At 35.2% G+C, this 17,796-nt stretch overlaps 1 protein-coding gene across 1 annotated transcript; it reads right to left on the bottom strand.

Annotated features, from left to right (window-relative positions):
- Nucleotides 1-15,183: 15,183 nt before the first annotated feature.
- Nucleotides 15,184-17,346, bottom strand: LOC147380547 (uncharacterized). Its single transcript, XM_086431537.1, has one exon. It carries the CDS (start codon nucleotides 17,344-17,346, stop codon nucleotides 15,184-15,186), a length of 2,163 nt encoding a protein of 720 aa, XP_086287663.1.
- Nucleotides 17,347-17,796: the final 450 nt, after the last annotated feature.

Here is a 17,796-nt window from a genome sequence, read left to right as displayed (position 1 = left end):
CAAACCAAACCCAATTCTCTACCCAAGCCCAACATCACAACCAATCACCCAAATGACACATGTCATTACCCCCTTCCACCTCCTTCATCCAACCACCAAACTCCATTACTTCCCCCCAAAAAAATTATTCAACCATAACTCTACCCTAACCTAACCTATCCATTCTCTCAAATCAAACACTATAACCTATCACCCTCCCCTAATCTACTTTCATCATTTTCCTACAAAACCCATCTCTAAAACCTACACCTACACCCATCAACTCATCTCCACCCTTAATTTCCACCCACTTTGACACATGTCATCATCTCCCTTACCCTCCCAAAATATCATCAACCACCCTCTTAAATCCTCCCATTCTCTTAAACCAAACACCACCTAATCACAACCACCAATTAATTACCTCCTTTTAAACAATCTCATCATCTCAACCACTCTCATCAATTCTCCTCCATCTAACACTCAACCCAAATGGGTTGAAAGATCCAACCCATTTGGGTGTAAAACAACCCAGTTAACCCCCCCTCCCTAAATACCCTCTAACTTCCATCAAATACAACCCACCCTTCTCTTAAACCCAATACCATTCTATCACTTCTCAAGCCTTCAACCCCATTATACCCCTAAAATAACCCTCCAACTTCTATAAAAACCCATCCATTCTCCCCTCACAAGACTTAATGAAAATTTGACAAAAAACCTCTAAAAAACTACAACTCACCTCAACTCTCTACTCCTACTCTACTCTCAACACCCAACTCTCAACTCTCAACTCTCAACTCTTAACCTTCTCTCCAACAAGTCAAGCAAGGAAAAAGAAATCAAAGAAAGTCAAAGGAAGTCAAGGAAGGTCAAGGTGGGTTTGACAAAAGGACACCCCCCAACTTCCCTCTTCTACTCTCCCTTTCTCTACACATTTGCACACACCACTATGGTCTAAATCACCAAAGGGCCCCTTCTTATAAGGGTGCCCTCAATGATTTGAACCTATATCGAAAGCCCCTCACACTTGAGGGCAATATCAAATGTTTTTTTTTTAATTTCATTTTTTTTTTATTTCAAAAAAACCGAATCCGAGGTTACCACATTACGTGGATGGAATAGGGTGCCTAACACCTTCCCTACTCCATAAATGGACCCCCTTACCTTTGAATCAAAGGTTGGACCGAATGTGCTCTATCCATACGTGAGTCATCAAACGTCTAAATGACATGCTTTTCAAAGAAAAATAATTTCGGGTGACCATTCACACCCCTTTCCGAATTTGAATGGTGGCGACTCCAAAACAACCCAAAGTGGAGGGATGTTTGAAGAATATTTGAAATCCCGTGTCCACACATATGATTCCCAAATATACAAACCATTCGTATACGACACCTTTACATTACAACTTCACTGGTAAAGATAGAGAGGAATAAACCTGGATTCCAGTTGTGACTCCATTCTCATACGCGTCCTATACCACGTATGAACTTGGTGGTCCCTACCGTACATCTCAGGATAGTACACCACTCTGGATGATATGACGCACTATCCCTTTAAGCATTCACAGACTCTTTTACATCTCACAAAATAGTTACATGTATATATGATTTTCATTTGAAAAAAAAGAGAAATTAACAATATAAGGTTGAGAATGGATATCCAGTTTCCTACCATGCAAGTGTGGTCACTCGGCCTAATATAAATAACATAACGGAAAGGTAAATAGCGCCTCGCGCTAACAGAAATTTAAATAAACATGTAACTAAAAATATTATCCCTAGATATCTGTTCACCAACTTACACACAACACAACAACGTAAAATGCAGACATCACCCCTCGGGTGTGACTCTGACATTTTATCGTTTCATACCCTTTTTCCATTTTTCCGATTTTTACAGTTTTCAATCTCTTCAATAAAATATCTATTTTCTGATATTCATCAACTCAATATTAGTTCATTGAATATTAAATCACATTTTTCAACTATATAATTTATTTCTATTAATAATATGAAAAAGAATACAAATTTCATATCAAAACGGGGTCTGTAGTGCACAAGACCCAATTTATGGAAATAACCTGTTAAAATACCTACCCACGTATAATTGTTAAAAAATACAATTAAACATATCAAACATGCAATTTCTTGTGTGAATTTTTAAATAACAAAAGAATTCTATATTTTGAAAATACATCAAATTTTTTTTGATAAAATCCTAAATGCAATTTTCTCAATCTACGATTACTAATAAAAATTGAAAGTTCCTTACAATGTCTAGGCAAAAGGATCGAAGCGTGTGCACGGAAATCGAGACGGACTGAACTTCGAAGAGGCTGATTTTCAAAATCGGCCCTGTGGTTTCGAAGATCTCGATGTGGTCGTCCTTTTCCCTTTCTACGATGGAGGACGGTTTGACCTCGAAACGAATGAAATCCGATGTCGAAGTTACGAAATCTCCGTATATACGTACGGCTGATTTTTGACGATATCGGGTGAAAAAGAAAGTGAAATGAAAAAAAAGGTGGGTGGGTTTTGTAGATGTCGGGCTGCGAACGTTTCTCTCTTCTGCGTCGAAAGATGGTTTGACCCAGAAATGGACGAAATTCGATGTCAAAGTTTCAAAATTTTCGTATCTAAATATGACAGATTTTTGATGATACCAAGTAAATGAGAAGATGAAATGAAGAGTTCTTGGGTGGTTTTTATAGATGTCGAAGCTGTGGATTTTTTTTCTTTTTGCGGCGGTCGTCGACGGCGAGCCGTTTGTAAGAGATCTGAGGTAGAAGATCAAAGAAAAAATGAATTTTTTATTTATGTATGTCGCGGCTGTTTCGGTGGGTTGGTGGAGACGAAGTTATAAAAAAAATTAAAATTTTTTATTTATATAAAATTTGGGACGAATTCGGTATTTTGTCAATTATTTTGATCGACGATAACTTAACCATCTGGACTCCAAAACTGACAAATGAATACTCTATTTCGCTTACTTTTTTGTACCAGATCTAATGGTACAGTCAATTTCTATAAATTATGTCTCCATAAAAATTTATATTTTTGGCCTGAGGTGACCCTTAAACTTGATGTTATTTTCGTTTTTAACGATAATTCGACTTCCTGATCTCCAAAAATGACAAATAAATAGTCTAGTTTGTCAATAATTTTTCGTTATGACCCCAATGGTATGATCGAATCTTAACAATTATTTCTCTACCACAAGTAACTATTTTAGCCTGGTCCGACCTGGTAATCGAGGATTTTGCAACTTTTATATTCGGACTCGCACTTGAGCGTGCTTACAGGCTAAAAACTGTGTTTTTTGATCATTTTGAATTCAATGGTGAGGTCAGATTCCATTAAAAATGATAAAAAATATCCTAAAATTTTACCCCTAAGTCCCACTTTCAAGATTTTCTTAAAATTCAACTATTTATTTTTTCTCGAGATACGAATTAAAAATTTGGGATTTTACATTATCCCCCCCCTTAATAAAAATTAAGTCTTCGAAATAAAATCATATTTTATCGAGCTTTGTCGCGATTCCACTAACACGACATATATAATAAAGAACACCTATTTTCGATTACCATCTATTGTTAGTCCCAAATCAATCTGATTTATAATTCATAACCTTATGTCTCCCATACTCTGTCAACCTAACACATTCATTAATTAGTCACTCTAATTCAAACTCATATTCCAACTAGTTCATTATTTGTATAATCCTAAGATAACAATCAATTCACCTTGTATCACTTCCCCACTAATGTCTATCAACAATAATCCTTTCACATCTTCTCTATTCTTTATCTTTACTTCTTTCACCAATTACACCGTCTATTATGTTTTACTCATAATTCTTATGAATATTACTCCTCAATGCATAGTCTTACCGCAACACACCACTATCCTTATATTCGATTCAATATTACATTTTCTACTTATTGTGATATTTCCTCAAAATCTCTATCATAACCTTTATAATTTCAAATCTTGCTCGAGGGGATAAATCCTAGATCTATTTTCTCACAATTCCATTAAGTCACCATTAATGCAACATTGTCACAAGATTATTCTTTCCCACATTTTACATCGACCCACTGAATGCTAATACATACTCTACTAAATCTCTTTTCTTTTACATACCACATGCTATTTCAAAATTGTACGATATCTTTTCCAAATTTCACCAGTTCCTCAACTCAACCATATATAGTGTTAGTTATTACCCATACCTTTACTTGCTATATAGTTACATTACTAGTCTTATAAATCGCATTCGTCTTCTCACACTTTATAACCATCCTTACACTTAGAACACACATATCAATTATCAAAACGCAGTTTAGTTGGTTTAAAGTTAGCTTTTTTTTTTCGTCTAAAAATTTCTCGTATAAACAAATGAACCTTACCTTATAAGAAGGGTATGTCTTGATTGCAGACCTTCTCTCTTTAGGATGGATGTGGGCATAGGTAAGTGGTAGTCGCTGCTTCTACGGAGTCATAATCTTTACTTATGGTACTTTTCGTTTCGAGGAGTGAAAAAGAGTCAGGATCGAAGTCTCGAAGTGAGCGTTTGTCTGTAAAAGGCATTGATCACGTAACAAGAATGAGAATAATGAATTCCTTTATTGGAAGGCGATCGTGAAAGGAGAAGGCAAAATAAGAGTTAGAGCTGACATCGAGGATAAAAAGATGAAAGGAAAAGGATGATCAATCTTTTTAAAGGAGGAGAATCGATTCAAGGAGTCGTAAAACAAGGGCTGCTTCATCTAATAGTTTAGTCATTAGGCTTCCCAAAGTTAAGCCATCTTCAATCGAAAGGAAAGATACGCGGCTCCCTACGTTGATATTCGGGGAAGTAGCTCTCGACATGAAGGATATACAATAACACCTGCTTATTTGCTAGTGTAATATACAGAATAATTGACTAGACTACTGATATAAAGACTAGCATACCAATTGAACAGCACTTGACGGAACTACAACTAGAAATCAGTCGGAGTTAACTAGTTGAGACGAAACTGACAAAATAGAATGACACTACATTTCTTCTTTAAACATATCCAATAAATTGTCTCGCAAATTAACCATGTGTGAAGAATCTGGCAAATATTTCTTCAACATAGACACGTTGATCACATTAAAGTTTGCTCGAGTTGCGGTGGTAGAATCATTCTGCAAGACACACTTTCTTACTGTACCCCCAAAATTACAATTCCTACTAGATACTACTTAAATATCATTATAATATCAGTTAAACCTTATTCATTTAACTTTATCTTGTCCACATCACACATATTTTCACTTTCTACATAGTTACTTCACTAGCCTTACAAATTGCACTTGTCTTTTTGTACTTTATAATTATTCTAATACCTATTTTGCAAGTTCTTAAATGATCTTCCAAAAATCTTATTCTTTCTTCGCAAAGCCTTCCAATGGTATAAATAATTTCATTACTTGACCTGTATCAGTTATTTCTAGCTCTAGCAAGTGTGAAAACTCTTCACAGAATTATATAATTTAGAGGAACCAATATTGAGTAAAACTTCACGTTCTAACATTATAATTAGAAACTATACCTTCCAAAACTTCGTTGGAGACAGGTACTTTCTCCTGGGTCACAATCCTTACTTGCGACTGTGATAGAGGGCATTATTTCCTAATATGTTTCACCTGACCACACGCATAACATGTTAACGATCTTTGTTTCGTAGGTTTTTGTGGTATAGACAGTTGGTAACTAGAGCCTGCATGCTCTGAACTTGCCTTGTTGGTTCATTTGGAATTTCAGCTGCTTTATAACTTAGTGATAGGAGAACTCTACAACTTGGTACTAGAGGAGTTTTATATTGTGGATACACTGATCGAGGGAATATTGGCCTCTTGGCCGGATCTGATATGGGAAGAAAAGAAATCTAAGGTCGATGAATTTGCCCACTAGAGGTCTATAACTCCATCTTCCTCTCGCTCTAACCTCTAAGCTCGACTCATCCAATTTTTATAATTGATAGTCTCAATCATCAACCTCCTGACCCTTACATAGGGTTATAGTCTTCTAAAAATCTACGAGCCTTCTGCAAATTTGTCAGGATAAGTTCGGGCGCATATCGTGACAACCTATGAACATCATATCTTAGTCTCTGTAATTGATAGATAACCCTGCACTAATATCAAAAACTCCTAGTGTTTGATTTCTCAAGCAATCTTGGATATAAATCTATTGAGAAACATCCTCTCGAAGTCTACCCATTCAAATGATCTATTTCCCAATACATTCCTCTCAAAATGTTAGTAATGACTAGCATGCCCGTCCAACTAAAAAGTAGTCATCGTCACCCACTGATCTCTCGGGCACTACATGATACTCAAAATCTCTTAGGTCTTCAAAATTCACTCATTGACTTCAATCGGATAAAAAAAAAATCCCAAATTTTGGTGGACGTAATCGTTGAAAATTCTACAACCACATCTTTGGATTTACCCGTCCTTTGAGCTGGAGAACTCTCTCGTTCTTCAAAAGCAAGACCTGTGGTAGTGGTCCCTGAGGTGGAATAGTATAAGTCTCTTGAGAATAAGTCCAGCGCTTCCTCATTTCTTGGATTTAATGGTGCACCTTACAATTGTGGTAAGTCTTGTACCATCTCTCACTTTCGATCGCTAGTCTTGTCTGTTCGGGATGCCACTAATACGTTATCAACTTTATTAAAATATGGTAGTCTTATTGTCTCATACATTGGTTTGTCTAACATCTTTCAGAGCCACACATCCTTAATCAACTGACATTGACCTGAACATTGCTTTCATTTATGTCCAGATTTGCTACACTTATAACATACGACAACATTTTTCTTTCAATGGATTTAGTAGTATATGTTGTTATTTCTTATGAAATTCTTCTATCCATTGAGTTGGTATGTCTATAATGTCACTCCCCTTTATTGTTATTTTTCCTATGAATTTGTTAGTTTCATAATTGTTTGTCTCTTATTACATACTAATTGCCTTATTTCCATTTCGTTTCAAGGTGGTGGTGGTTGTATTATTCATATTTCTTCTCTGAACTTGACATTAGACTTAGCCATATGTCCCATGAATAACATTAGCTGTGCTATCAAGTCAGTGGTTTGATTCAGAACCTATCTTATCTCTGTTGCGATTCGATCTCTATTTCGTCCACTCCTCTCGTTTGTGTTTATCCGTAACCAGACACTTATCAGGATAAGGCCAAAATCATTTTTATGTAGCTATGAATTACTATTGTAGCCTGGAACTTAGTAATGGATTCCATTTCCATTACTAATAGAAAAATCGATAATCATATCCTAGGCTTACTGAGCTCTATAAACTTCTAGACACGGAAGAACTCGTAATTCCAATACGGAACTACTAATGAGTTTGGATACCAAATTCCTAGTTACACTTTATGATTATCGCTATAATATCTGTGGTATCAGCCAATTCCTATAAACATAGTAGATCTGTATCCCATACGGATCTAATGCTATGCTCTGATACCATCTGTCACGCCCCGCCAAACGTTAACACAAATCCCCATGTCAGATCCTAAGGTATTAGGTAGCACTTCGAAATTTCGGCATGGTCTCCTCTGTTTATGTTAGCATTCCAAGGTGATTCAACTTGTACCTAATAAACAACATACAATCCTATATATATACATACAAAATATAATAACTAGCAGAAGCCTATATACATCTAATATCGTATGAAAGATCAGAGTGCGGAAGAATAACCAGAATACAGGATTATACAAATATTTCTCACTCTAACAAAAATCCTAACGCTTAGAACAAAATCTATTATACTCCTTGACAAATCGACCCATTAAGGGTGTATAGCCCCAATACTCATCAGGTAACGGACTCTAGTCGTCTATCTGACCTATCAGATAGTCCTCACTCGTATTCTACACCTGCTTCGCCAAGCTTCGGATCTGAAACTAAAAAAAAAGAAAAAGAAATGGTGAGTAACAATGGTTACCCAGTACGGAATCAAACAATTTCTGCCAATAACCTCTCTTAACATGAAAGAATAAACATACTAAATCATTTTAAAATATATAAAATTTTACAGAAGAAACTACGATTAACTGGTACATATAGCCAGGGATGAGCAACTAAAAATTTTAAAACTGACATTACATCAATCAACAGTACTCACTATAACATTTTCTTTGTATACAATATAATTGATCAAATGGAAACATTAAACATGCATTTTATTTTATATATCAAAATAAGACAACATATACATAATACACAATGATGGAGTATTGGAATTAGAGAGTTGGAATTCACGATTAGATCGCTCCCAATCGGGACATGATGTTACAATTCTTCTCTAGCTTTTAGTTCCTGATTTGTGGCCGGTCGCTGTATTTACCATGTTTTGTTGACCATTTATCCGGCTCAAGCTGGTCGCTTGACGTGATTGTAAGCAATGAGTCTCTTTTCGATGTGTCAGAACGTTCGACTACTATAGATTGTTAGTGATCACTGACTAATGATCTTCATCTATTCCTATCAGGCGTACATGTGATTCTCAAATATTCAAACCATTTGTATACGACCACCTTTACAATACAAGTTCACTGGTAAAGATAGAGAGGAATAAACCCGGATTCCAGTTGTGACTCCACTCTCATACGCTTCCCATACCACGTATGAGCTTGGTGGTCCCTACCGTACATCGCATGATAGTACACCACTCCGGATGATATGACGCATTATCCCTTCAGGCATTCACAGACTCTTTAACAGCTCACAAAATAGCTATATGTATATATAATTTTCATTTGAAAACAAAAGAGAAATTAACAATATAAGGTTGAGAATGGATATCCAGTTTCCTATCATGCAAGTGTGGCCACTCGACCTACAATAAATAATATAACGGAAAGGTAAACAGCGCCTCGTGCTATCAGAAATTTAAATAAACATCCAACCAACAATATTATCCCTAGATATCTGTTCACCAACCTACACACAACACAACAACGTAAAATGCAGACATCACCCCTCGGGTGTGACTTTGACATTTTACCATTTCATACCCTTTTTCCCTTTTTCCGATTTTTACAGTTTTCAATCTCTTTAATAAAATATCTATTTTCTAATATTCATCAACTTAATATGAGTTCATTGAATATTAAATCACATTTTCCAACTATAGAATTTATTTCTATCAATAATATTGAAAAAGAATACAAATTTCATATCAAAACGGGGTCCGAGCAGTGCACAAGACCCAGTTTATGAAAATAACTCGTTAAAATACCTTATTTACGTATAATTTGTTAAAAAATACAATTAAACATATCAAACATGCAATTTCTGGTGTGAATTTTTAAATATCAAAAGAATTCTATATTTTGAAAATACATCAAAATTTTTTTGATCAAATCCGAAATGCAATTTTCACAATTTACGATTACCAATTGAAATTGAGAGTTCCTTACAATGTCTAGGCAAAAGGATCGTAGCGTGTGCACGAAAATCGAGGCGATCGACGCGAAAATCGAGATAGACCGAACTTTGAAGAGGTTGATTTTTGAAATCAGCATAGTGGTTTCAAAGATCTAGACGTGGTCGTCCTTTCTCCCTTCTGCGACGGAGGACGGTTTGACCCCGAAACGAATGAAATCCGAGGTCGAAGTTACGAAATCTCCGTATATACGTACGGCTGATTTTTGACGATATCGGGTGAAAAAGAAAGTGAAACGAAAAAAGGTTGGGTGTGTTTTGTAGATGTCGAGGCTACGAACGTTTCTCTTTTCTGCGTCGGAAGACGATTTGACCAAAAAATGAATAAAATTCGAGGTCAAAGTTTCAAAATTTTCGTATCTAAATACGGCTGATTTTTCATGATACCGAGTAAATGAGAAGATGAAATGAAGAGTTCTTGGGTGGTTTTTATAGATGTCTAAGCTGCAGATCTTTTTTCCTTCTGCGGCGGTCGTCGACGGCGAGCCGTTTACGAGAGATCTGAGGTAGAAGATTAAGGAAAAAATGAATTTTTTGTTTATATATGTCGCGGCTGTTTCGGTGGGTTGGAGGAGACGAATTTATAAAAAAAAATTAAAATTTTTTATTTATATAAAATTTGGGACGAATTCAGTATTTTGTCAATTATTTTGATCGACTATAACTTGACCATTCGGACTCCAAAACTGACAAATGAATATTCTATTTCGCCTAATTTTTTATTCCGGATCTAATGGTATAGTCAATTTCTACAAATTATGTCTCCATAAAAAATTTACATTTTTGGCCTGAGGTGACCCCTAAATTTGATGTCATTTTCGTTTTTAACAATAATTCGACTTCCTGATCTCCAAAAATGATAAATAAATAGTTTATGTTCAATAATTTTTTATTATGAATCCAATGATATGATTGAATCTTAACAATTCTTTACCTACCAAAAAGTTACTATTTTAGCCTGGTCCGACCCGATAATCGAGGATTTTGCAACTTTTATATTCGGACTCGTACTTGAGCATGCTTACAGGTTAAACTATGTTTTTCGATCATTTTAAATTCAATGGTGAGATCAGATTCCATTAAAAATGATAAGAAATATCCTAAAGGTTTACCCCTAAGTCCCACTTTTAAGATTTTTTTAAAATTCCACTATTTATTTATTTCCTCGAGATATGAATTGAAAATTCGGGATTTTACACCAAGGTCCTCTCAATGACATTCTTTAATTGAGCAGGTGCATAATTAAATTTCTCCTTTCTACACATTGCACGCATTCCTCGATATGTTCTTAGCTAATATCGTATGTTGCGATATGGAGTCATAAAACCTCTAGTGTGTGTGTATGCAGCGTCGCATAAATAATACATATCTCCAACAAATATAAAACATATGTAAAATTTATACTATTGATTATAAGATTAATTTCAAAAATATAATTTGAAATACATACCTGGAAGAGGCATTGAAAAATTGTTAATCGGGTTACGCAGTATCTCATTTAATACCCTCGAGTCATGTGCAATTTCTTTCCATCCAGCCATCACATATATGAATTTCATATCAAAATCACACACCACCATTACATTTTGAAAACATTTTCCCTGTCCCCTTCCTCTGAATGAGACTTGTTGATAAAGCGGAATGTGCGCATCAATTAGTGTGCCATCTAATGCACCGACAGCACCCTTAAATGTCCCTTCTCTCAAATGTACATGAGATCGAATTTCTCTTATTGACTTGTCAAATGCTGGGGGCACTATTATCTCTCGTGCAAACTGTATCATTGCATCTAACATTTCATGAAAATACCTACTTACGATTTCTCCAGAATGTTGGAATCGATATTTTACTAATCGATTCCGACAATTATGACATATTGTCATAAAAAATATTGCCATTTTCTCTTCTACATCTATATATCTACTATCATTTAGCCAATTTTTATCTAAAAAATATTGACATAATTGTACAAAAACATTCTTTTTTATCCTAATATCTCCTACATTTGTGTTGAAGATCCGTCCAAAAGTTCTCGCACATATGCCTTGCTAGAAAGTGATGATGTGCACAACCTTTGTCGAACATTCATACGATTTTTAAATTTAAGCATAAAAAGTAATGTTACCAATCTCATCAACAACCATTGTTTTGGCGTCATTATCACTAAAACACAGTGAAAAATTTAAAAAGTTAGTACTAATTGAAACTGTAAAAAAAGATTTTTCAAACATGCAATCTATCTAGTAAGTTAAAATATGCATATTTGATTAGGTAATAAGATAATAATTCCAATTAAACAATAAAAAATTTCATAATATCATCAATGATAATAACTCTAAAAAAGCCATCCATATTAACTATCCAAAAATATCAAATATAAAAATAACCATCCATAGTAACTATCTAAAAATATCAAAATAACTAATACATCATTGGTTTTTATTGAAAAAAAATGTTTGACTTCAATTAATTGTTTACAATAAACTCCAAAATTTGAACCCTCTCTGCTTCATTATCCAAGTCCATAAATGTGTATTCCAATTTCAATATTTGTGCAAATTTCAATATAGCAACATGATAAGTATGAATGCTTCATAACTTCATTCACATCTTTAAAACAACGTCCCTTGTTAGCCTCTTCTTTAATAATCTATTTTTCGATGATATTAATAAGTCTTTCCAAATTTTTTTCAATAGTGTCACCACTATTCGAATTCCTACGTTTCTTCTGCATCGAACCTTGTGATGTGTTCTCTTGAAGTGGGATGGCATCGATGTCACTATTCATTCTTGGGGTATTAGGGGTGCTTTCCACACTTACACCTTGAAAGTATGTATCCCCCTTCCCTTAAAAATAAGTCACCATAAGTGTCTTCAGTGTCTAAATTTGTATATTCCATAGGTTCAGGACCATTCACATCGCTATCAACAGTGGGGCGCGGGGTCGATGAGAAGGGGCTCCATGCTTTATCACCATTTGAAAAAGTGCTTTCAAATACACCCATCATCAATTCAGCATCTACGAGAGATTTATTCCTATACTTCTTAATTTTGAAAATTCTCTATTTCAAACAATAATATAAAAATAATTGGATTAAGTCTAGTTAATCAAGTTAAAAATATGTACGTAAGATTAGAGACTTGCCTCTAAGACATCATCCTACTTCTGTGGAGGCCAATTTATAGTATTGATATTTACACTAAGCCCATGCCCAGACAATCCAACAAGTTTTCACCATATGTTGTAATCAACCCTCAAGTAATCATATTGATTCTTGAACACCTTATGACTAAAATTCACTCCCCATGCCTTACTGAATTCAGATTCTAATATTTTTCATGAGGCACTGGTAAGAGATACTCCTCTATACCTTTCCTTGCTTACCTCACTTAAGCACAACTTAAAAAAGTGCTTCCTTTTCGATTGGTCTGTAGAAAAGTCTGCTCTATCAACACTCTTTTCTTTATCTTTATTCTTGGGAGCCATATCTATGAATACTAATGAAATGGAAGTATTAATCAGATGGAGCCAATACCACAATAATATATTTAAAACCTCAAAGACATGAGACAAAAAAGTCTTATTCAAAGTACAACTTTAATCTAATTTATATATAATATAATATATAAAAAGTCCCAATCTCCTCAATTATCAAAGACATGAGACAAAAAGGTCTCATTCAAAGTACAAAAACAAATCATTAATATATATAATAATATAATTTTTTCCAAGTTCTTATTTTTTTGTCTCTCTCATTCACATTTACACAATTATTCTCTCTCTCTCTCTCTCTCTCTCTCTCTCTCTCTCTCTCTCTCTCTCTCTTTCTTTTTCTCTAATTCATCAAAATCAAGTAAAACACAAGAACCAATGAAACAATAAATACACCCTCAATGAGTCCACCCAAGAACCAAGAAAACAACTCATACATCATAAAGAGTCCATCCAACAACTCATACACCCAACAAAACCTATCGATCTCTTTTTTTTTTCTCTTCTCTCTCTCTCTATTCTTCTAAGGACCAAGCTTTATCCAACAAGAAAAACAAAAAAGAAAGAAGGAAAGATGTTGAAAAGGATTTGATTTCTACTTTTTATTCGATTTCTCCATAATAAGTTCGGTTGGTTGTTTGCAATTTTGAGGTTTTCTTGAAATTTTGATTTTTGTTATTGTTTTATTATTTCACAATCACAAATCTTAGAAGATTTTTATTTTTAATGGATCTTTGTTTTAATTTTTCATCGTAAATTTATATATGTGGGGAGTTTAAACTTTAACATGGTGGTCTCAATAAATAATAGATATTGGAATATAAGAAGAATCCCAATAATAGATATGCACATTATCATAGATGCTTTTCACCCATATATTGAGAAAACACATATATTTTCTATGTATGGCACGCAGCCCATACATATGTCAAGCCGTTTTATATGTATGGCACGCAGCCCAATATGTTTGTTTTCCAATAAACACTGGTTATGGTTAAAAAATATGAAACTATGGTTATGGTTAAAAAATCTGAAATTATGGTTAAAAAATCTAAACCAATTCTTTTTGGATTGTTTTCCAATAAACAATGGTTAAAAAATCTGAAACTATATGGTTAAAAATTTTGAAACTATGATTACGGTTAAAAAATCTGAAGTTATGGTTAAAAAATCTGAACCAATTCTTGTTGGATTGTTTTCCAATAAACACTGGTTAAAAAAATTTTGAAACTATGGTTGTGGTTAAAAAATCTGAAACTATGGTTATGGTTAAAAAATCTGAAACTATGGTTAAAAATTTTGAAACTATATGGTTAACAAATCTGAACCAATTCTTTTTGGATTGTTTTTTCACAGTCCATTGATGCGGAGATAACGAGCATCGATTCAGATTGGAAAAGAATAGTGAAGAAGATGGGATTGGGAGAGATGGGTTTTAAGAACGGAGGCGGAGTCATCAACTGGTTTTCCGGTCAGATTGGAGAAGAATAGTGAAGAAGATGGGATTGGGAGAGATGGGTTTTAACAAGGGAGGTGGAGTCATCAACTGATTTTTCGGCCACATGGCTGCAGCCACTCGTGCCATTCATGACCGTCTCAAGCTTTCTGATAGTCATTGAAGTCAAGGATGCAAGGGTCTGTCATTTTTCTCTTTATTGTATATTTATTTCAGATTATTTTGGGTTTTTATTGAATTTTTTATTTTTGATTTAGTTGTTTGTTGAAGTTTTGATTTTGGGGTTTTCAATATTAGATTCATATGGTGTGATTAGTCAAGAAAGAACAATAAAATGGGTAGGGACTCAAGGGAGGCCACGGTTCTAATCACAATGGGCTCCTCAGCCTTCTCCAACTCTGCTTTAGAAATGGAATCTCCATTCTCATTATAACCAACTTCTTGAGAGAGTGTTACTTTCAACTCATCCTCTTCCATTGCTCCCATAAACCTCTACGCAAATGAATCAATAATATAAATAGAAAAATAGGGTTTAATGTCAGTCAATGGATACCTCATAGCTTCAAAGATGTTGAAGCGTATAATTTCATTATCAAATTCCATGGTCAATGTTTCTCCATAAACATCGATCTTTGTTCTTGCAGTCCTCATGAATGGGCGCCCTAAAAGTAATGGAGTGGAATTTAGGGGTGCCTCTTCCATATCAAGGACATAGAAGTCAACGGGAAAAATGAGTTGATTCACCTACACAAGAATATCCTCAATGTATCCTTTAGGATACTTGTTAGATCGATCAGCCAATTGGATAACAACATTATCACTTTTAAGTTCACCCAGATCTGAAGAAGCATAAAGACTATAAGGCATCACATTAATTGAAGCTCCTAAGTCTAACATGACATTATCAAATTTATTCCTACCAATCACACAAGGAATAGAAAAACTCCCTGGATCCTTAAGCTTTTGTGGTAATTTCCTTTGGATGACAGCAGAGACTGTCTCATTCATCTTTACCACCTCTTTCTCACGAGTTTGCCTCCTTGTAGTGCAAAACTCTTTCAGAAATTTGGCATATTTTTGCACTTGCTTCAAACACTCAATCAAAGGCATGTTGACTTGTACCTTCTTTAAAATCTCCAAGATGGCTTGATCAGATTCATCCTTCTTAGTTTTGGCAAACCTATTAGGAAAAGGCACACGAGCAAAAGGACTATAATCGAAAGAATTTTTAGGGTTTTGCTCATTACCTTGAGGTTTCAAAGCCTTCTCAAATGATGAAGGACTAATCATTTCTATCTTTGATGTGGCAGAATCTTTCTCTTCGTCCTTTTCCTTATTGTGGGTCACTTGGGCCTTCTTTAGGGTTTTGGGAACATCCACAAGGGTCTTACCACTCCTTGTCGTAACAGCTTTAGCTTGTTCGATATTTGGGTTGGGAACAGTGTTGCTAGGTAATTTTCCGCTCTCGGTTATCTTTCCCATGAAGTCTACCACTTGTCCAAACTGCTTTTTCAACTCTACAATGTCTTTAGTGTGAGCTTGTTGACCTGTAACAAGAGCTTGAGTAGCAGTATTTAAATTATGTTTCCCTTGAGCAAGGGACTTTAAAATCTCATCATAATTAGGAGCATTAGAATTTGTAGGCACATGAGGATTAGATACAAAGTTTTGAGGTACCTGAGGTCTCATCAGAAAACTTGGAGGGCATGGAAACACTTGCCCTTGTCCTTGAGGGTTTTGAATATTATCATTGTTGGCCCAACGTAAATTGGGGTGATCTCTAAGTCCAGGGTTATATGTGTTAGAGAAAGGGTTATACCTTTGTCCACCTTGATTACCTTGAAACCCAACAGCGTTAAGAAACTCCCATCCTCCATTATTGATCAATTGGGGGCATTGGTCAGTTGGATGCCCTTGAGTACAGCACACACCACAGATTTGAGCAACTTGTTGTACTTGTACTCCATTCACGTTCAATACCTGAGACAGAAGAGTAGACATTTTATTAACTTTTTCCTCAAGAGTAGAGTTAGAAGATACCTCATTCACCCCACGAGTGGAGTTTAACACTCCTTCATATTGTTGATAATTAAGAGCACGTTGGGCGAGCAACTCCTTAGCAACTTCAAGTGTCTTATCCACAAAAGAACCTCTAGCAGCAGCATCTAACAATTGACGTTCAAGAGGGAGGAGTCCCTCATAAAAGTAAGTAAGTAGATTTCCTTCCTTCATCCCATGTGAAGGACATGATGCAACTAAGCTCTTGAATCTCTCATAGTAGGCATTAAATGCCTCATCCTTCTTTTGCTCAATTCCAGTTATTTGCTTTCTCAAGACAGTAATCCTTGAGGCGAGGAAGTACTTAGTCAAAAACTCAGTCATCAACTTCTCCCATGTGTTGATATAGCCTGAAGGTAGATCAAACAACCAAGTCTTTGCCCTATCTTTAAGTGAGAAAGGGAATGACTTCAGCTTCAAAATGTTGAGATCCGCATTCTGTGGGCACATACTTGAACACACAAATTGAAACTCCTTGAGATGCTTATGAGGATCTTCATTAGTAAGCCCATGGAATTTGGGCAAATGGTGTAAAAACCCACTCTTCAGTTCAAACTCAGCTACTTTGCCAATTGCTGGTTCTGGATAAGTAATACAAGTTGGTGCGGTTCCCCCATCACTTGAAGAAGACATTTGTCTAATGGTTTCAGCTATTGGTAATTCTTCTTCTTCACTTTCTTCTTCTAAATCAGGTATGTTTTCTTCCTCGTCTGACAAGGGATAGGAAGAGCTATCTGACTCTTCCGACTCTTCCCTTTCCTCTTGGTGAGGTGGGGGTTGATGTGCAACTTCTTTTAGCAAGGCCAAGCGTTTTGCAAGTTCTTGAGTCTTTCTTCTAACTGCGGACATTCATGGACCTGAACCCAAAAGTATAGACAACAATATACAAGTTAGAGTTGAAAGAATAATAATAAGCTTCCCTTCCTAAAAACATCACAATGTGATCTCCATAGTGATAGGAAAGATTCATGTTAAAATTTCAATAAGTGTAACACAAGATATATTACATGCAAGCTCAACAAGTAAAATAGAATATTAACAAGTTAAATGACACTAAAACATAGGGACTTTGCAATCCCCAGCAGTGGCGCCATTTGATTGACCATATTTTTAGTCATCCATAAACCCTATAGAAGATTGTAGTAAAGTGATTTGTAGGGTATCGTTATTGGCCGGGGATTGCGGGTACTCCTATTCTAAAGAGTCATAACAAATTTTAGTTAGTTTAATTAACAAATTGAAAACAAACATATTACACAAATTTGTAGGGGTTTCAATTTTGGCGATTCGGATTATAAA

Source organism: Akebia trifoliata, unplaced genomic scaffold (assembly GCF_017979445.1).
Source record: "Akebia trifoliata isolate Shusen 1 unplaced genomic scaffold, ASM1797944v1 Contig01307, whole genome shotgun sequence".
In the NCBI taxonomy this organism is placed as follows: domain Eukaryota; kingdom Viridiplantae; phylum Streptophyta; class Magnoliopsida; order Ranunculales; family Lardizabalaceae; genus Akebia; species Akebia trifoliata.
The sequence above is the reverse complement of the archived record's forward strand: the minus strand, read 5'-3'. Positions and strand labels throughout refer to the sequence as shown.